This window comes from Trichoderma asperellum, chromosome 7 (assembly GCF_020647865.1).
Source record: "Trichoderma asperellum chromosome 7, complete sequence".
In the NCBI taxonomy this organism is placed as follows: Eukaryota; Fungi; Ascomycota; class Sordariomycetes; order Hypocreales; family Hypocreaceae; genus Trichoderma; species Trichoderma asperellum.
This window is the reverse complement of record NC_089421.1, coordinates 573,178-591,121: the sequence shown is the minus strand read 5'-3', so window position 1 is coordinate 591,121 and position 17,944 is coordinate 573,178. Positions and strand designations below refer to the sequence as shown.

The 17,944-nt window shown below is 51.5% G+C and overlaps 7 protein-coding genes across 7 annotated transcripts; 4 read left to right on the top strand and 3 right to left on the bottom strand.

Annotated features, from left to right (window-relative positions):
* The first annotated feature begins 304 nt into the window (after positions 1 to 304).
* TrAFT101_010960 (uncharacterized protein) lies at positions 305 to 6,774 on the top strand. Its single transcript, XM_066129107.1, has 7 exons — positions 305 to 480; positions 572 to 1,954; positions 2,067 to 2,095; positions 2,167 to 2,215; positions 2,297 to 2,546; positions 2,644 to 5,118; positions 5,197 to 6,774. The coding sequence occupies exons 2-7, from the start codon at positions 1,487 to 1,489 to the stop codon at positions 6,540 to 6,542; spliced, it is 4,617 nt and encodes a 1,538-aa protein (XP_065985237.1). The 5' UTR covers positions 305 to 480; positions 572 to 1,486; the 3' UTR covers positions 6,543 to 6,774.
* TrAFT101_010958 (uncharacterized protein) lies at positions 6,750 to 7,867 on the bottom strand. Its single transcript, XM_024901029.2, has 3 exons — positions 7,659 to 7,867; positions 7,410 to 7,515; positions 6,750 to 7,329 (listed from the first exon to the last, which is right to left on the bottom strand). The coding sequence occupies exons 1-3, from the start codon at positions 7,796 to 7,798 to the stop codon at positions 6,892 to 6,894; spliced, it is 684 nt and encodes a 227-aa protein (XP_024756901.2). The 5' UTR covers positions 7,799 to 7,867; the 3' UTR covers positions 6,750 to 6,891.
* Positions 7,868 to 7,993: 126 nt separating this feature from the next.
* On the top strand, positions 7,994 to 9,314 carry TrAFT101_010957 (uncharacterized protein). Its single transcript, XM_024906996.2, has 2 exons — positions 7,994 to 8,611; positions 8,689 to 9,314. The coding sequence occupies exons 1-2, from the start codon at positions 8,251 to 8,253 to the stop codon at positions 9,003 to 9,005; spliced, it is 678 nt and encodes a 225-aa protein (XP_024756900.1). The 5' UTR covers positions 7,994 to 8,250; the 3' UTR covers positions 9,006 to 9,314.
* Positions 9,288 to 11,176, bottom strand: TrAFT101_010956 (uncharacterized protein). Its single transcript, XM_024900988.2, has 2 exons — positions 10,423 to 11,176; positions 9,288 to 10,354 (listed from the first exon to the last, which is right to left on the bottom strand). Exons 1-2 carry the CDS (start codon positions 11,107 to 11,109, stop codon positions 9,383 to 9,385), a joined length of 1,659 nt encoding a protein of 552 aa, XP_024756899.1. The 5' UTR covers positions 11,110 to 11,176; the 3' UTR covers positions 9,288 to 9,382.
* Positions 11,177 to 11,363: 187 nt separating this feature from the next.
* TrAFT101_010955 (uncharacterized protein) lies at positions 11,364 to 14,170 on the top strand. The gene is made up of 2 exons (XM_024910188.2): positions 11,364 to 11,628; positions 11,713 to 14,170. Exons 1-2 carry the CDS (start codon positions 11,526 to 11,528, stop codon positions 14,049 to 14,051), a joined length of 2,442 nt encoding a protein of 813 aa, XP_024756898.1. The 5' UTR covers positions 11,364 to 11,525; the 3' UTR covers positions 14,052 to 14,170.
* TrAFT101_010954 (uncharacterized protein) lies at positions 14,152 to 16,090 on the bottom strand. Its single transcript, XM_024910187.2, has 4 exons — positions 15,041 to 16,090; positions 14,849 to 14,977; positions 14,685 to 14,791; positions 14,152 to 14,613 (listed from the first exon to the last, which is right to left on the bottom strand). Exons 1-4 carry the CDS (start codon positions 15,920 to 15,922, stop codon positions 14,205 to 14,207), a joined length of 1,527 nt encoding a protein of 508 aa, XP_024756897.2. The 5' UTR covers positions 15,923 to 16,090; the 3' UTR covers positions 14,152 to 14,204.
* A 519-nt stretch (positions 16,091 to 16,609) lies between these two features.
* Positions 16,610 to 17,805, top strand: TrAFT101_010953 (uncharacterized protein; the record flags this gene model as incomplete). The annotated part of the gene is made up of 2 exons (XM_024906995.1): positions 16,610 to 17,210; positions 17,270 to 17,805. The coding sequence occupies 2 exons, from the start codon at positions 16,610 to 16,612 to the stop codon at positions 17,803 to 17,805; spliced, it is 1,137 nt and encodes a 378-aa protein (XP_024756896.1).
* Between the last annotated feature and the right edge of the window lie 139 nt (positions 17,806 to 17,944).

The window sequence follows — 17,944 nt, the reverse complement described above, 5'->3', positions numbered from 1 at the left end:
GTTCTTCTCTTCAATATGTTGCTGAGTGTTGAGTGCTCCAGCGTTCTAAACTTTAGCCGGAACTTTGGTGATCCTTAACATTGGCAGTGAAAGCTCATCCTGTCAATCCATATTAAAAAAGCACACATTGTGTTCTCATGCCTAGCCGAATCCTTCCGCAACCGAGTGCTCCGTAATTATTGGGCTCCTCCAGAAAAACAAAAACATAAAATTGTCGCAGTGCCCAAACAAGCCTTGTGACCACCCGTCGATTGATTGGCCTGCCGGGTAAAGCGTCTTTGTGAAACACGAAATAATATCGCTCGCAGGGCCGCCGACATGTCAGACTAACTGCCTTGGTCTGATACGTGACCAAGTCGGGAGGCAAGCAGCGCTCGTGGGGCGGAAGCAACAAGAGAATTTGCAGTTTTTTTGTATAGGTATTATCATCTGGCATTACTAAATCGTCATTGTGAGGCCATCATGATTGGCTGTTAGGGTGTATGTAGATATTTATTAGGCAGCACGTTTACGTTTCTTCAGCAGAGCTAACAACGCCAGCCTTATTTTGGTCCGCTAACATCACATCTAGGTCTACATACTGTAGCAGGATGCGGTCATATCTACGCCAACAAAGACGTCCAGAGGGCGAAAGGATTGAAGTTACTTTGGGCCACAGCTCTTCGTGTTCGCTGCCGGTGTAACAGCCCAGTGTGTAACCCACAGACAGAGCCACCCAAAGAGAAAAGAGATAAATTGAAGAAATAATTGGCCCAGGCTCTATACAGGCCCCGTTTGTTGAGTTGGGCGCCTATCGCTTCAAAGTATGCTGCGGCCTCCCGCTGATTCGAGTGTAACGAACAATCATGTCGATGTAGCCAAAGCCAAAGTCGTATTTAAGGCGCATAACACAGACTTCGTCCCCCACTCGTCATCGGATTGCGTCCTCGCCTCCAACATCTTTATTACTGCAAGCTGAGATTTACTATCGAATTGTCCCAGCAACCGCTACAACGAGGCCTGCAGCCCGTCCCACATTCGGAGACGCCTCAGCTGTTGACGCCTCGGGCTGTCCTTATGCACCTTTGAGCTGGGATTATGCTGCCCACCACGCGTACCAAACGACATGACTTACTTGCCTAGTTGGTAGTCACACGCATTTCAAATCAGCCTGTCCGTTTGCTTGGCTCGCAGCAGTCGATCCGTCTTATACAGCAGGGCCACAAGCGCCTTCACCCCCCCAAGGCTACCCCGCAACACGCTCTACGCCTTGTGAAGTGTAAAGCATACTTGTAATATCTCGAGCTAGGGATCCGGCCGGCGGCCCTGCTTTCTCTTTCGGGCAACCTTGGAAGCAAACAGCCATACCGCCTTTCCCCTTTCCGTGGTGATTGCGTCTGGAACACACGTCAGGTTGCCATCCTGGAGCCTGCGGCTTCGTCGAGGTGGTCGTTGCCTGAGTCACACCCGATCCGCAGCTGCGGGAACGCCAAAGCACCGCCGTCTCATGTGGCGCTCTCCGGCATGCAAGTTAGCGGCGGAGGGCCTGGCATCTGGTGGTGGCCCTGGCTCGGCTTCGGGACCTGCTCCGGGCGCGCTGCCCAGGGCCCTGTCGTCGATGCGTCGTTCGTCTGGTGGTGACGTGACGCCGGCCAGTGTCGATTCAGATTCAGACGTGTCCGGATCGCGGACGCCTGGAGGGCGTGCTGTGGGCGATGCCCCCCTGGATGGCGAGGCTAGTCACAGCATCGAGAAGTGGGCGGGCGTCGCTGATGATGCTGGCGCTGGCGCTGGCGTGGACGAGGCTCTTGTGCCTGGGACCGATATTAGAGACGCCGCGTCCACCCAGCAGGTTCTGGGCCCGGGAAGCCAGGCAGAAACTCCAAGTGGCAATGGAGAGCAAGCAATAATGGCGTCGAGAGCTTACCAGCTTGAGATGCTCGAGCAGAGCCTCAAGCAGAATGTGATTGTTGCTGTAAGTGGGAGCTTTCTAGTTTTAATCAGTGACTAGTTTTCATGTGTCGATGTCACTGTTTTGAAATTGAATTATGCTGTTCTGACCAAAGAGTGGTGGTTGAGAGGTGTAGATGGACACGGGCAGTGGCAAAACTCAAGTGTAAGTCGAAATAGACTTGCGTCGACGACCATTAGCCCTGACCGATCCACGCTGACTCGAGCTTGCATCAGGGCTGTACTTCGTATCAAAGCAGAATTGGAGAAATGCGACCCGGAAAAGGTGAGCTACTATTCATGGCTTTATGCTAGGAGTAATGCAACCTCATGAAAGAATAATGGGCGCTCATAAGTCATCTCTCAGATTATCTGGTTTATTACGCCAACTGTTTCGTTGAGTGCTCAGCAGCATGTAGTACTGAAGCTGCAGATTCCCTCCGTGCCTATGAAAATGCTGGCTGGCAACCGCCATCTGCCCACTTGGGGGCAGGACATCTGGAGTGCCCTTCTGGAGAAGACTCGAGTTGTCATCACTACACCCCAGATTCTCCTGGATGCTCTTGACCATGCGTACATTCACATGGGACACCTGGCTCTGATTGTATTCGACGAAGGTATGCGTTCCCGTCCCTTCCAGAAACAGAGAAACAAAAGGCAGCTTTCCTGGCTTTGAATGTTTTGAATGGCTGACATGTCTTGGTCCAAATCTAGTCCATAACTGCATTGGCAAAAACCCTGGCGGCAAGATCATGCAGAACCATTACCATCCATGCCTGCTGGCTGGCAAGAGCGTGCCCTCGATATTGGGTTTGACAGCAACCCCCAGCATTCAATCCAACGCCACAGATCTCCCGGTTTTGGAGCAGCTGATGGATGCAAGATGCATCTCTCCCACCCTGCACCGTGACGAGCTCGTCAAATGTGTCAAGCGACCCAATATCCAGCATAAAATCTACCTGCCAGCCGAAGAACACTCTACTCCTGCCATGAAATCTCTTCATCAGGCTTACAGTGATCTAGATATCAATACAGACCCTTTTGTGGTGTCGTTGATAATAGAACCTTCGGAGAAGAATCAGCGTTTGCTAGAGAAAACGATTCAGAAGCGCGACACCTTTACGCAAACTCAGATGAAGACATTTTGCTCGCAGTCGCAGGGGGTATGCCAACAGCTTGGGCCTTGGGCTGCTGACCTTTTCATCTGGAAGAGCATATCGGCTTATCTTGACAAAGTAGATTCGGGCGACTTATTTTTTGACCAGTGGTATCAGTGTCGTGACCGTGAAAAGAAATATCTGGCCGACGTCTTTCGTCGAGTCGACATCAAGCCCCCTCCCAAGACTCCGCAAGACATAAGCGACATTTCAGACAAAGTTCTTATGCTCTTGGAAGAGCTCTTGTCAATGGATGAATCGAACACGGTGGGAATCATCTTTGTCGAAGAGCGGGTCATGGTGAAGATGCTCGCCGAGATCCTCTCCGTAAACCCCGCCGTCACAAAAAAGTACAAAATTGGCACCATGGTTGGATCTTCCAGTTATTCATCGAAGCGAAAAGTCGTGTATGACTTTGGAGAAAAGGGAGATATCAAGGCCCTGCAGAATTTCCGCTCTGGCAAGATTAACCTGCTCATTGCAACCTCCGTCTTGGAAGAGGGGATTGACGTTCCTGCCTGCAATCTCGTCATCTGCTTTGATGTCCCAAAGACTTCAAAATCATTTATACAGAGGCGCGGGCGGGCTCGAATGAAGGACTCGAAACTTGTCATTTTCTTTGACCAAGATAACCCAGCGTTGCAGAAATGGGATGAGAAAGAAGAAGAGATGAAGAAGCTTTTTGAAGATGAACAGAGAGAAATTCAGAAACTAGAGATGATGGAAAATTCCGAGAGCCCAAGCAGCATATGTTACACTCACCCATCGACTGGAGCGAGACTCGACTTTGACAATGCCAAATCGCACCTCGAGCATTTTTGCAGGGTGCTATCGCCGACAGAGTTTGTTGACAGCCGGCCAGATTACATTATTCACAAAGACCCGGATTCTGTTGCCTTGACGGCCACTGTTTTGCTTCCGCCGTTTATTCCCGTGGATCCGAGGCAGTATAACAGTTTGTCTTCGTGGAAATCAGAAAAGAATGCCACCAAAGATGCTGCCTTCCAAGCCTACATGGCTTTGAACGATGCCGGGCTCCTGAACGAAAATCTGTTGCCGTTCAAAGCTGATGAGATCCCCGGTATCGATAATCGAGCATCTGATGTGGCTGTTGAGCCCATGATGAATCCATGGCATCATATCGCCCGTGCATGGCGAGAAGCCGGCGACAAATGGCTATACTCTATTACTTTCACCGAAGAAGATGGCCAGGTGATTGACGAATATGAGATGCTGCTGCCTGTAAAGCTTGATCAGCCTCCACCTCTGCACTTGTTTCTCGAAAGAGGCCATAAGCTGGAGCTGCGGTTCACCGAAGGGAGGGCTGTGCCGCATGACCAGGTTGCATCTTTGCCAGACCATACCTCAACTCTCCTCGCGCTGCATTTCTGCCATAGGTGGCCGAAAGATGAACTCCACAACGGAGAACGAGAACACGTGGTACGAATTTGGGCAAAAGGCAAATCGCTCTCAATGGACCAAATTGGCACAGTTGAGTTTGATCCGTTCGATGAAGATGTGAAAAACGGACAGTATCTTATACGAGACAACATCAACTCTCCCTATATATACAAGGATATAATCGAATGCAAACCGTCTATAAGCCTGGTGCAGAACGCCTTTTACGGGTACGAAAAAGCCCCCGAAAAGGGGCCTTATCTCGTGCTTAAGAAGTGGACACGGAGAACTGATTTCCTGCACCGCATGCAGGGGGACCCCCAGAAAGAGCAAGCCAGCAGCAGGCCTTACTCGCGGGTGTATCCCATGGATTGGGCAATGGTTGATTCCATACCGGCGAGGCATGCAATGTTTGGTATGATGATACCTACGATTATACATGAGCTGGGCTTGATGCTCATGGCCAGGGAGCTGGCCACCACTGTTCTTGGGCCAGTCGGGTTGTCGGACTGGGGTTCAGTTAGAGAGGCTATATGTGCGCGGAGTGCTAATGAGCCGATGAATTATGAAAGAGTAGAGTTTTTGGGCGATTCTATTCTCAAGATTTGCACTTGCATACAAGCTGCTGTTACCAGTGAGAAGACCTCCCAATTGCGACGAATTCCTTGGTTTCTACCCCCCCCTTTTCTCTTGCTAACATGATGTTGCTTAGATCCCGACTGGCCTGAGGGCTACCTTTCATACTGGAGAGACCGACTTATTTCCAACGTAAGACTATACCGAGCAGCAGTTGACTTTCGGCTGCCTAGGTACCTTGTCACAAAGCCTTTCACAGGTCAGAAGTGGCGCCCGTTGTACTTGGAGGACAGCCTACAGGACGACGTTAATGCTCCTGCATCCGAGAGGAGGCTTTCGACTAAAACACTCGCAGATGTGGTTGAAGCATTGATTGGAATCTCATACAAAGAGGGAGATATCGCCATGGCGGAGAAATGTATCGCCTTGTTTCTCCCGGAAATCGAATGGAATGGCGTGGAAAAGGGTAGAAAGATCCTTCTGAATAGAGTGCCGCCGAATGAGCCCCTTCCGCCGATTTTGGAGCCCCTGGAGAGGCTACTTGGATACACCTTTCAGCGGAAGGCTCTTTTGACAGAGGCTTTGACGCACGCCTCATACGTGGCGGACAATGTGGTGGACACTGGCAAGCGATCCCTCGAAAGGCTGGAATATTTGGGCGATGCTGTTCTTGATCACATTGTTGTTACCAAAATCTTTAAAGTGGTGCCGGAGCTGCCCCATTATACGATGCACACGTTGAAAACAGGCCTGGTGAATGGCGATTTTCTCGCGTTTATGACGATGGAGCACGGCTTGAAGTCCGTCGAGGCCGTCGTGACGGACGAAGGCGACGTGGGGCACCAAGAAACGCATACTTACCTGTGGCAGTTTATGCGGCACGCGGCGACTTCCATTGGAATTGAGCAGTTGGCGACTGTGACGAGACATGCGGCCTTGCGGGGCAAGATTATCGACGCCATGGAGAACGGCACGCACTATCCCTGGGCTCTGCTGGCGGCACTGAATCCAAAGAAGTTTTACTCTGATTTGTTTGAGGCGGTGCTTGGCGCGGTATGGATCGACTCGGGATCGCTGGACGTGTGCGAGGCTGTGTGTGCTCGGTTTGGACTCCTGAAGTACTTGGATCGGCTGCTGCGTGATCGTGTACACGTGCAGCATCCGAAGGAAGAGCTGGGCAAGTGGGCGAATTCCGAGACTGTGGTTTACGATTTTCATACTGAAGACATTGCTGAATCTCCTGGCGACAAGGAGTTCTTTTGTAAGGTTGTGATTGGGGAGAGGGTGGTGGTGGAGGCTCGGGGAGGGATCAATAAGGAGGAGATTAAGACGAAGGCTGCGACGGAGGCGGTGAAGATTTTGGCGGAGGAGAAGAGGCAGAGAGATGCGGAGGCCAAGGCCAAGGCGGAAGCTGAAGCTGAAGCTGAAGCCGATGGTGATGTTGTGATGGGTGAAGCGAGTGTGGGTTTTGACGACGTTTGAGGATCAGCATTTTTGATGTATATGTTTGACGATGCTATGCAAACGAAACGTTTTTGGAGAAGACATCTTGTTTTGGGATATATAAAAGGGAGCTATAGATGACAGTTGCCGTCTTATATGCTACATTGGTTAACTTAGATAGACATATTTCACTTCTTGAGCGATGCTCTCATCCTTTGAGATGCTTTACAAATCATATAGAAAGGCCGAGAAATAAAGAACCTCTTTTATCTTCTATTATCCAAACCAAGTTTAGTTTTATTTTCTCTAAAAAAGCATTAAGCGTGCTTCTTCATTTCTTCCAATATCAGATCTACCATCCATTCCAGAATCTTGTCCATCTCGCCGTCTACGCCACTCCCACCCGGCACCCTGATTGCGTCTCGCTCCAGCACATCAGCCTTGTACTCACCCTCCACATCCCCATCCTGAAACATCCACGAATGCTCCGCCACGTAATTCGGCCAGACAATCTTGTCCACGTATCCCGGCGGATCGGCCCAGAAGCCCTCCAGCGTGACGTATCCGTCGCGGGCCTCACGACGAGCCTTGGCCTGGGCGTACGAGGCGCGCAGGAAGATTTTGATGTCGAGATGGGGCTGGATGGCGGACATGGAAGGCGGGTAGAGGAGGAAGCCGTCCAGGATGCAGAGATGGAGGGCGGAGGTGGCCAGGGGGTGGGTTGAGGGGAGGAGGGAGGAGACTTTGGATTTGAGGGCTGAGATGGTGGATGGGGGACGGGGCATTCGCCGACGGAGTTTTTGTCTTGGTAGGAGTCGAGAGTTGGCTGAGAGGAGGAGAGTTTGTCAGTTAGTTAGTTGGTTGAAAGTGAGGATTGGAGGAAGAGATGAGTTTGTGGCGGCGTACGGGAAAAGCGGCGTGTTGGCGGATGTAAGAGAGAGTCTCGGCCATGGCGGGAATGTCTATGGCCTCGGCGCAGTCCCAGTCTAGGAGATCATCCTTTTTGGGGAGCCTAGAGTTCTTGCTTGTTAGCGTATATAGAAAGCAAGATATAAGGGGGGAGGCATGAGAGTCGGGAAGTGAGAAGTGAGTGGAAGCAAGTTCATATTCACTCAACACAACACAACACAACACAGTGGAGGGAGAGAATCTCACTCCGTCTCGGGCCTGTAAAAGTCATCTTCGTGGAGGATAAACGTGCTGGGGAAGATGTCGCGCAGAAGCCGGGCGAGCGTTGTTTTGCCGCTGGAGGAGCAGCCTGAGAGGGCCACTATGAGGGCCTTTTTGTCGGCCATGGCGGTGGTGAGAGGAGGAATGGCGTTATGGATTCAGGGCGATTTATAACAGACTTTGGAGGATTCGTCGATTCACATGAAGACAGAGCATGCGGTCTTTAGCGCTGGATTAGCGGCCGAAGGTGGGGGTTGGAGGGGCTTTACAGGGCGGGCAGGTCGCCGTATTCCGGTGAAGGGGGGCGCTATTGCTGGTGTTTTGAAGATGATACAGCGCATGCACCAATGGGCTCAAGCTAGTGGCACTTTTTTTTTCCTTTTCTGCGCCCAAGACTTGAAACTTGCATGTCCCAGATCTCTTACAGCTCCTGAGCACCACCGCCTTGAGATTCTGCCTCTCATCTTCTCTCGCTCATCCTTTACTCACCAATTCACACCAAATCCACCACCGTATACAGCATTTCTGCGATCGCCATATCCAACAACCAACTCTTCACCCTCCCTTCCACCCCGCCATGGCTTCCCCCGACCAGGCCACCCAGACGGGCGTCATCCTCACCACCGCCCTCGCCAGTGTCATCACAGGCTACGTGTTTGGCATTTACACCTCTAGAGGATATCTCATCTCTCCAGCACTAGCCGAAGAGCGACGAAAGTACCGAAACGACCCTGTCGAGAGCGAGGAGAGCGACGTGGACGAGGGCGATGCCATACTGGACCATGCTCCGAACTGGGCGAACGGGCTGGACGCGGATATGAGACAGGGGCTCAAGTTTAGAGATTCGGGAGTGGCGGAGAAGAGGAGCTTGATGGAGGATACTAGCGAGGAGTGTAAGCTGGTGCTGGTCGTGAGGACGGATCTGGGCATGACCAAAGGTACGACTGACTCTTTTTTATCTTTCCCTGTTCCTTTGGGTTGGTGTGGGTTCTAACGCAAATCGTCTACCAAACAGGCAAAATCGCTGCGCAGTGCTCTCACGCCACCCTCGCCTGCTACAAGGCTCTCGCCCGCGCCGACCCGGCCTCCCCCGAACGCAAGCTGCTCGCCCGATGGGAGCGCTTCGGCCAGGCCAAGATCGCCGTCCAGGTCAAGAGCCAGGCCGAGATGCTGGAGCTGCGGGGCAAGGCCCGCGCAATGGGACTCACGGCCGAGGTGATTCAGGATGCGGGCCGGACGCAGATTGAGGCGGGCAGCATGACGGTGCTGGGAGTCGGACCGGCCCCGAAGAGCTTGGTGGACAAGGTTACGGGTGGGCTGAAGCTGTTGTAAGGAGTTGTCTTTGAGGACACGCACGCGCGCACATATATATATATATACGGGATATCATTGCATATGGTTTTGATTTATGGGCTGAAAAGAAGATGTGCGGGCATGGTTGCATCAACGGCGTCTAGGCGACAGGCTGCAAAGTATTTTTTTAGCCAAGATAGGTAGGATGCTATGTATGGGTTTAAACAAGATAAAACACACGATACATTGGGAATAGGAAAAGAAAATAGAGTGTTTGATGATTTCACGACAAGGCGTTATTCCTCCATCGGTATACGTGATCACAGCCTTGGTTCTTTCATTGGACGGGCAACCTTTGTCTATAATGCCATGGGTATTAGTATATACTACGTTTTGATATGTACCATCTGCTACAACTACTCCTTCTTTGCAAACCGCGACAGCGCCGGCCCCAGATCCTCCTCTACCTCCTGTCGCTTCTTGTCGTTCTTCTTCTGCTGCTCCTTCCACAGCTCGTCCACCCGCATCCTCTTCTCGTCGATGATATTCCTCTTGCGCTGCTTGCGCAGGTACTTCTTCAACGCGCCATTCTTTCCTCTCGCGCGGTTGCGAATCTCCTCTGCAATGTCCGTGGGCTTGGCGTCCAGGTCCTTTTCGGCCTTGCGCTGCGCGTCGGACCTCAGGTCGATGTTGCCGATGAAGTTGGGGTCCAGGGCAATCATCTCGGGCGACAGCTTGTTCAGCAGGCCGCGGACTTCGGTCTCCTGTCGCTGCTTGTTCGTCTCGAAGGGGTTGGCCTCGAAGGCGTCGAAGTTGGCCTCTCCGGCGCCGGGGATGATGATGGAGGAGAAGCCCTTGTCGTGGCTGATGCCGAGGACATCTTCATAGGGGCACCAGCGGACGCGCTCGACCGTCTTGCCCTCGCGGCCCCATTTCATGTATGGGTGCGTTACTCGCTCCTGGGTGGCGGCGTTCTTGTTGAAGAGGCCCTTCCAGATGGTCGTTGAGGTGCCCCAGCCGACGGCTGTGAGGCCGGTATCTGAGATGGCGACGGAAGATGCCGGGGTGTATGTCGAATAGGTGTTTACTTCCTTGAACATTCGAATATCCCAGACGGCCATTTTCGCGTCCTGTCCTGCTGAGACCATGTATCGGCCCTCTCGATCGACCGCAATGGACCGCACGGGGCCTCGGTGTGCTAATAACTTGACGACTGGCTCAGCGGAGTTTGGTGACCAGAGGGTGACGGTGCCGTTCTGATGTCCGGCGTGGATGATGGCGTTGTAGGGGTTGTGAGTTAATGAGCAAGGGGGGCCAAGTCTGGATGGGATTTCGGCGACGACTTGACCGGTTGAGGTATCTTGGTATTTCAGAACGCCTCCGGTGTTCTATAATTTCGTGGTTAGTTGTTTATTCTGCGTGCTATGTGGAGGGAAAAGGTTGGAGAGACTCATACCATTGTAGCCAAGAGGAAGTGGTATGGCAGAAACTCCATGTGTGTGACCTCGGAGTGCTTCCGCAGGCAATGTAATTCGACGCCATTGCGGTCGTAGATGTAAACGTATTTCTTCTGCGCTACCGCGAAGAATTGGTTGTTGTGCAGCCACTTGACATCTCGAATCGTTTCCCCCAGCTGGATCTCGCATCCGAGTTTGCCTTCTCGCCAGTCCATGGTCGCGACGTGGCCCTTTCGCCCACCGAGCAGCAGCTCTCGTCCATTCCTCGAGTAGTCGCACAGGTATGGCCCTAGTTGATCCAAGTTGAGCTCGAATCGCTTCTTCGCCGTCTCGACCGCAACATTGGCCACAATCTCGTCTTGTCGGACCTTGTACGTTCGCTCCAGCTCTCCTTCGGCCTCCAAGAACCCTGATTCGTTTTCCAGCAGAATCTCGGCATCTTTGGCTTTGAGGGCTGCATTTTGGTATTTATTCTCCAGCTCTTTCAAATTTCTCCGGAGTTTCTTGTCTTTGATCTGCTTGGTGTTGATCTGTTTTCCACGACCATAGGCTTGGTTGGCTTCCCTTATCCGTCGGGCTTTCTCTCTCTCTGCGCGAGTGGCTATGTCTGTTCGTCGCTCCTTGGTGACAATTGCATCGCTCTTGCGAGCCGTGGGGGGCCGCGCGACGGCTGTTTCCGCACCCATTGCGCTGATGTGAGTTTTGGCGATTTCGCGATCAAATTCGAGAAATCAAGACGCTGGGTTCTAGCTATTGGCAGAAAATAACGGGCTATGAAGATCGCAGACAAAATTTCCAGCGCCTAGACTTTGTCGCGGCCTATCGTAGCGCTGCCATTGGCAGAGCCGGAGTGCGCTAGCCCACCGCGGTTATCGATAACGAGCCACAACAAAAAAATTCATGATAACCAAGAAAACCCCACCATCCAGATAATCGATTCTGCACTTTGCCTTGCGTTTCCTGTATAGGCTAATCTTGCGAATCCTCCAAGGTTTCACATCGGAGTGAAAAATTGCCCAAAAAATACCAGCTTTTGGGCATTTCGCAACACACCAAACTGGCATCGCTACCGTTTCGGTTCAAGGCTGGGGGCGACGCAAAAATGTCCGCCGTGGCGCATCATCATCGGCCCACGACCAAAGTCACCAACAAGCCATTCAAGTCCAAGGCCGCTTCCAAGCATGAGCTGAGGGATCGCGCAAAAGGTGTAGTTGCCTAATTGCATGGACAATAAACTTTGTTGGTCTTTTCATATACGACGGACAAAACCCTAACATTGCATTCCATAGGCCGAGTCCCAAACGAAAAAGGATCGCGCAAAACTCCCCACCAACAAGTCATGTCTAAATTCGACCGACGAAACCAGGCGAAGCAGAATCGTCTCACGAAGCACAGAGAGCATTTGAAGGACACGTCGATTTTCTCTGGGAAAGATGCAGCGCCGAGAATTGCTGCCGTCATTCCTCTTTGCGCTGATGGCGACGCCAAGGCAGCCATCCAGTCGCTAAACAGCAGCGTCGATATCGAGGCCGATCTTAGCAGCAACAACTTCCAGGTGTCGGTCGACCGATTTAAGCAGAAGCTGCAATATGTTGCTCTTGAAAGAGACCTTAGCGCATGCTTGGATGCTGCCAGTGCTGCCGATTTCGTCATCATTGTTCTTTCCGCCTCTGTCGAGGTTGACGCATTGGGAGAGCTGATTCTTCGAAGCGTCGAGAGTCAGGGTTTGTCGACACTGTTCACGATGGTACAAGGGCTTGATAGAATCGAGCCTGCAAAGCAGAGACCTGGTGTCATGACCTCGCTCAAATCCTTCATTACGCACTTCCACCCCGAGCAAGAGAAGCTCTACAGCATCGATAATAGGCAGGATTGCGCCAATCTGATGCGATCCCTCTGCAGCACAACCCCCAAGGGCATCAGGTGGAGAGATGAGAGAAGCTGGATGCTGGCGGAGAGTGTCAAGTTTGCATCGAATGACTCAGAATCCACAATTGTCACTGGTGTGGTTAGGGGTAAAGGGCTGAAGGCGGACCGACTGATACAGGTTGGTGACTGGGGTACATATCAGATCGAAAAGATTGTTGCTGCCCCTCTACCAAAAAACGTTAAGAAAAAGGGAGAAATGACGATTGAGACTGAGGAAGAAAAGATTCTGGAAGAGCCCTCTGAGGATCGAGATGATTTGGATCAACTCGCGCCCGAAGATGTCATGATGGACGCAGAAGATGATGCCGCCATGTCTGTCGCGCCATCAGAGAAGAAGGGTGTATTGCTAGACGAGCACCATTACTTTTCGGATGAAGAGGATGAAGCAACAGCGGGAACCAAGAAAGTACCCAAGGGAACCTCAAAATACCAGTCCGCTTGGTATCTGGATGATGTATCAGACTCTGGCTCTGACATGGAAGATATGGAGATGGATGATGAAAACGCTGATGAGGAGGAGATTGGTCCTGAGGATGGCATGGAAGGCTTTGCGAAGCCTGAGCCCACAGAAGGTGCTCCTACGGAATATCCCCAGTCTGAGATGATGGAACCCGATGAGGATGAGGATGCTGTACAGCTGGAGCAGTACCGAGCACGGAAGCGCGATGAGGCTGAAGATGACAAGGAGTTCCCTGATGAGATTGAGCTTCACCCTAATGTTCTGGCCAGAGAGAGATTGGCTCGATACCGTGGTCTGAAGAGTCTCCGAACTTCACCTTGGCAGGAAGATGAGGATCGAGCTCACGAACCAGAGGAATGGCGCCGGTTGTTGCAGATTCCTGACTACAACTCTTCGCGATCAAGAGCGACTCGTGAGGCTTTGGTTGGCGGTGTGCAGCCTGGAACTCGCGTTCATGTTTATATCAAGGGTATCCCAGCCGCTGCAGCGCAGTCCTACAACCCCAGCTCGCCAGTCACATTAGTTTCCTTGCTCCGACATGAGAACAAGAAGACTGTGGTTAACTATCTGATCAACCTCAGCTCTGATTATACCGCTTCGATCAAGGCTAAGGAGGAGTTGATTGCTCAGTGCGGCCCTCGAAGAATGGTTATCAAGCCTCTGTTCTCACAGTCTGGCTCGACGCCAAATGACGTACACAAGTACTGCCGATACTTGCACCCTGGTCAATCGGCTATTGCCACATTCATGGGACCTGTTACATGGGGCGCTGTTCCTGTTCTGTTCTTCAAGCGGACTGTTGCGGGTGCAGATGTTGAGGGTGAGGGTACATCCAACGCTGGCCTGACATTGATTGCTACAGGCACAGCTCTTCCTCCTTCAACGTCCCGCGTTGTTGCCAAGCGCGTCATCCTCGCAGGTCACCCGTACCACATCCATAAGAAGATTGTCACCGTTCGATACATGTTCTTCAACCGTGAGGATGTGGAGTGGTTCAAGGCGATGCCTCTGTGGACTAAGCGCGGACGTAGCGGTTTCATCAAGGAGCCCTTGGGTACTCACGGTTACTTTAAGGCGACGTTTGACGGACGTATCAACCCCCAGGACTCTGTGGCAATTAGCTTATATAAGAGAGTTTGGCCGCGACATGCAGTCCCAGTTACTGGGCCATTGTTGGAAGCCGGCGCTGTTGCTGTTGAGCAGGCGCAAGAGCTGGATGGAGATACCATGATGGAGTGATGGAACTGTCGCAAAAGATATAATGGCATATTCTAGAGCTTATGATTATTATGAATGTTTTCTCTCTCTCATTATACATTATTAGTTGTGTATCCCCTACTTTACCAAGAACATTATGTGATGTGTATCTGTTTGATATTGTGACGCTGCATTCTACGGGACTTTAACATAGCCGACTGCTATCTCTGACGATTCTAATTCATACTTGATAAGTGCTGAGGCTAGGGTAATCAACGTCCCAAGCTGATCCAAGCCCTCACACCACCTCAGCACATCCTTCGTTATACATCCATAGCTATCCCCAGTTGTAGTGTTGCGGACAAACTCCTCAGCGGACAAGTGCTGCGACAGCTTGTAATCACCAAGAGTAAGTATCTTCTCAGCAGACCTTGCGCGGAGAAACGCATTGTATCGCTTCTTCCATTCATATGTGGAGGGGACTTCCCAGAGATCGCGGATACAGGGGAGTGGAGCATTGGAGAATTTTTGACAGCTGTGGAAATCGTGTTGGCGGAATCTGACTTCGAGGAATATTTCTACAGTATAGATGAGACATATGGTTCTAATTTATGGTATATTAGTAATAGAAGATGGGAAAATAAAGTAGATTGGAAGAGGAAGAAATCGGACTACCTTCGTGTAGCTTCGTAGAGGGCCCACGTTTTGCGATCCAGAGGGTTGTCGAGAGTGTCGACGAATGTGTTGTACTCCAAGGTTTCATGTACTTTTTGGCAAGTATGCTGTGCAGTGTGTGAGTCTAGGGGCTTTAGAGAGGGGCGGTAGAAATATGTGCCTACCGCTAATGCCGTGAGGAGAAACTTGACGTCGTTTTTGACTATCGTATCTGTATCCTGTGCTTGGAGTAGCATATATATTGTCATGGCCTGCATGGACTCGACCGATGTCTCCATATCATACGACTCGTACTGACATGTTCAAAATTAGACGTTAGTTCACATCTGTTAAAGAATACAGGTATGCAATAATACCTCGCTATCCAGTTTGGCAATCTCCTTGTATATCGTCTCCCATACAAAAGGGCTGCTGGCCGGTGTTCTCTCCAGCCACATGCCTATTAGAGCCGCACAGATACTTAATGTCTTTCCTAGGCATTCGTGCTTTTGTGCTTTTGCACAATTATACGTCGTACTGTCATCCAGAGCACATCTGCTGTGGATAAAGGGAGGAAGAGCGTGTCCGCTGACCATCATGGCGGGATAGGCGCACACCTGGCCAAAGATGGTCCTCGTTGAGAGGATTGCATTTGCTGTGAGGCCGCGACGGCTGGTGAGCATGCAAGATGAAGAGTCATGGGCGAGGACATTTGAGTGAGTGCCTGAGCCGTTGACGGGATTGCGCAGGCGAGCGTCGTCGGCCTCATCGGTGGCTGGATTCTGAGTGACATGCATGTCGATGTTGCTCATGAATCTCATGACGTTGTGGCAAGGCTCTATCATCGACGCTATGGTAAACGCCATGTCAGCTCCAGCCCCGAGATCAGCTTGCATTGTGGCCGGCCAAGTGTCAGAGGAGTCCAGAGACGGAGCCAGCACCGGCGCATCGACCGCAAGAGGAATCGACTCGCTCAGAGGGCCGCTTTCTGGATCCGGATGGACACCAAGCTGCTGTCTTCCGTGCTTGGCGGAGACTCTCCGGAAATCCGTAGCGCCGTCATGCAGGTTCCCGGATCGACCATCGTTAGCAGTGTTAGTGGCGATGGTCGAGTAAGGGGCCATGCGCGGGATCGTGACGGCGGCGTATTCGCACGAGAGGCCCTTGTCGATGCATCGCGCGCAGCGGGGGAGAGTCAGGCTGCAGCGGGCTTTTGCTTTTCTGCACTGGACGCATGTCTTTTTCCTGGATATGGGCATCTTGTACAGAAGAAATATGAAGTCGATGCACTGTATCAAGACTGCTAAGAGATGAGGTTCTGGGATGCAGAAGTCCGCAAAGGGAAAGACACAAAGACGGCCATTCAGTGTAATTCGCTATTAGTCAAGGCGGACGGATGAATCTCCGTGGCATCGGAGTTCGCGTGGGTCTCACTGCCGGAGTTCAGGTGGAGCTCGGTCAGGGGGCAGCGACGTCTCCGACATGGCTTGATCTGGTGGCGCCAGATTGCCGTCTTAACAGGCTAGACGCGGTTGAGAGATGGAGCGTATCATGTAATGGCCCGCCTCCAGGCTTAGTTAATCAACAAGAGACATATTTATCCTTGATAATCGGCGGTGGGTAGGTTATTCCGCCTTGTGTTATATCTGGCGGAATTCCGATATTGTATGGATGGCGTCATTAATAATGCAATGCTAGATGAAGACGCAATACAGCATGAGTGAAACAGTTATGGCTGGATATGGGGTGATGAGGAGGAGAGGGGGGAGACGAGATCTCATATGTCTTAAGTACAAATAGTCCCTTGAGCCCTCGGACAGATGAATGAATGGAGAGCACACATTTCGATCAAGTATCATCATCATCATCATCACCACCTTCGCCTTTATAAGCCATTCACTTGGACACAGAAAACAACCTCACACCCATCTTAACCAATCATCAAAATGGCCCCTATCCGAGTTGGTATCATTGGTCTTGGTGCCATAGAACCTGGACTTGTTGCTGCTGGAGCTTGGGCCGCTTCTGCTCTTCTACCATCCTTTCTCTCCTCGCCTCACTATGAGCTCGTTGCCGTGTGCAACTCTACCGTGGCATCTGCTCGTCGATCCATCGAGTTTCACAAGCTGGGCTCGACAGTCAAGGCTTACGGCAACCCAGAGGACATTGCCAACGATCCCAACGTTGACCTGGTGGCTGTGTCTATCAACGTTGGAAAGCACTACGCTGTAGCCAAACCCGCCCTCTTAGCCAAGAAGCAAGTCTTTGTAGAATGGCCTCTTGGAGCAAACACGGCAGAGGCAGAAGAACTGACAAAGCTGGCCAAAGACGCCAATTTGAAGACGATTATTGGCACGCAGTTCCTTGCTGATCCCGCCTTTGCCAAAGTCAAGGAGTTGGTCGACAGCGGTGCCATTGGCAAGATTACGAGCACAGAGGCTCAGCTTTCGCCCAACTACGGACCTCCCGATGTCTGGGGGTTTGATGCAACCTATTACCTGGATCTCAAGTCGGGTGGTAACGAATTCCACATTGCAATGGCTCACTGTAAGTGAAATTGAAACATGTACATCGCGGCAGAAGCTAACCATGATGCGAAATACCAGTCCTTGCAGGATTTCTGCATGTGCTGGGCGACTTTGCTACCGTCAAGGCGTCATTCCTCACCCAGTATCCGACAGTGAAGCTTCTCGACCAAAGAACTGGCCAGATTGTCGACCCAGCATATCCCAGAAAGGCCCCGGACCACATGTTTGTTCAAGGTGTTCTCAACAATGGCGCCATCGCCAGCGTCAACTATCGCCGTAACCCTCAGCTCGTTGGAAAGCCTACGCGCTGGGTCATCACCGGCACAGAGGGTGAAATCGAGTTCACCGTTGACGGGCCCATGCTGCAAATGGGTAGCCACCCGCGAGAAATTCGCATCAAGACGGCTAAGGAAGAGAACGGGGCTAGAGTGGTTGCATGGGGAGAGGGTACCCCGGCACATGTTGAGGGCGTGGCATTCCCAGGACAGAACACGGCTTACCTGTTTGAAGATTTTGCCGTGAGCAAGGAGGGCGCTCCTGATTTTGAGGACGCATTGAGGTTGCACAAGCTGTTGGATAGGATTCTTAAGGATGCGAACCCCAAGTATGATTGAGATACGTGCGATGTCTGGTATCTTGATATAAGTGGTAGCTCGTATTCAAGATTCCCTTGTGTAGTGATAATAAATTGTTCAATTTTATTTTAGGCCTAATGATTGAATGCCATGAAGCTAACTACCTAGAAAATAATAC

Bases quoted from the DNA above. Each gene is read 5' to 3' on its own strand.
- TrAFT101_010954 (XM_024910187.2), bottom strand. From the start codon at position 15,922: ATGCCCATATCCAGGAAAAAGACATGCGTCCAGTGCAGAAAAGCAAAA. The intron at 14,978-15,040 runs GTATTATTGCAT...TGAACATGTCAG, and splicing joins TTGCCAAACTGGATAGCGAG to TACGAGTCGTATGATATGGA. The intron at 14,792-14,848 runs GTAGGCACATAT...CACACTGCACAG, and splicing joins TTCTCCTCACGGCATTAGCG to CATACTTGCCAAAAAGTACA.
- TrAFT101_010958 (XM_024901029.2), bottom strand. From the start codon at position 7,798: ATGGCCGACAAAAAGGCCCTCATAGTGGCCCTCTCAGGCTGCTCCTCC. The intron at 7,516-7,658 runs GTGAGATTCTCT...CAAGAACTCTAG, and splicing joins TTTTACAGGCCCGAGACGGA to GCTCCCCAAAAAGGATGATC. The intron at 7,330-7,409 runs GTACGCCGCCAC...TCCTCCTCTCAG, and splicing joins GCCAACACGCCGCTTTTCCC to CCAACTCTCGACTCCTACCA.
- TrAFT101_010960 (XM_066129107.1), top strand. From the start codon at position 1,487: ATGTGGCGCTCTCCGGCATGCAAGTTAGCGGCGGAGGGCCTGGCATCT. The intron at 2,547-2,643 runs GTATGCGTTCCC...GTCCAAATCTAG, and splicing joins TCTGATTGTATTCGACGAAG to TCCATAACTGCATTGGCAAA. The intron at 5,119-5,196 runs GTGAGAAGACCT...GATGTTGCTTAG, and splicing joins CATACAAGCTGCTGTTACCA to ATCCCGACTGGCCTGAGGGC.
- TrAFT101_010955 (XM_024910188.2), top strand. From the start codon at position 11,526: ATGTCCGCCGTGGCGCATCATCATCGGCCCACGACCAAAGTCACCAAC. The intron at 11,629-11,712 runs GTGTAGTTGCCT...TGCATTCCATAG, and splicing joins GCTGAGGGATCGCGCAAAAG to GCCGAGTCCCAAACGAAAAA.
- TrAFT101_010956 (XM_024900988.2), bottom strand. From the start codon at position 11,109: ATGGGTGCGGAAACAGCCGTCGCGCGGCCCCCCACGGCTCGCAAGAGC. The intron at 10,355-10,422 runs GTATGAGTCTCT...ACGAAATTATAG, and splicing joins ACTTCCTCTTGGCTACAATG to AACACCGGAGGCGTTCTGAA.
- TrAFT101_010957 (XM_024906996.2), top strand. From the start codon at position 8,251: ATGGCTTCCCCCGACCAGGCCACCCAGACGGGCGTCATCCTCACCACC. The intron at 8,612-8,688 runs GTACGACTGACT...TCTACCAAACAG, and splicing joins GGATCTGGGCATGACCAAAG to GCAAAATCGCTGCGCAGTGC.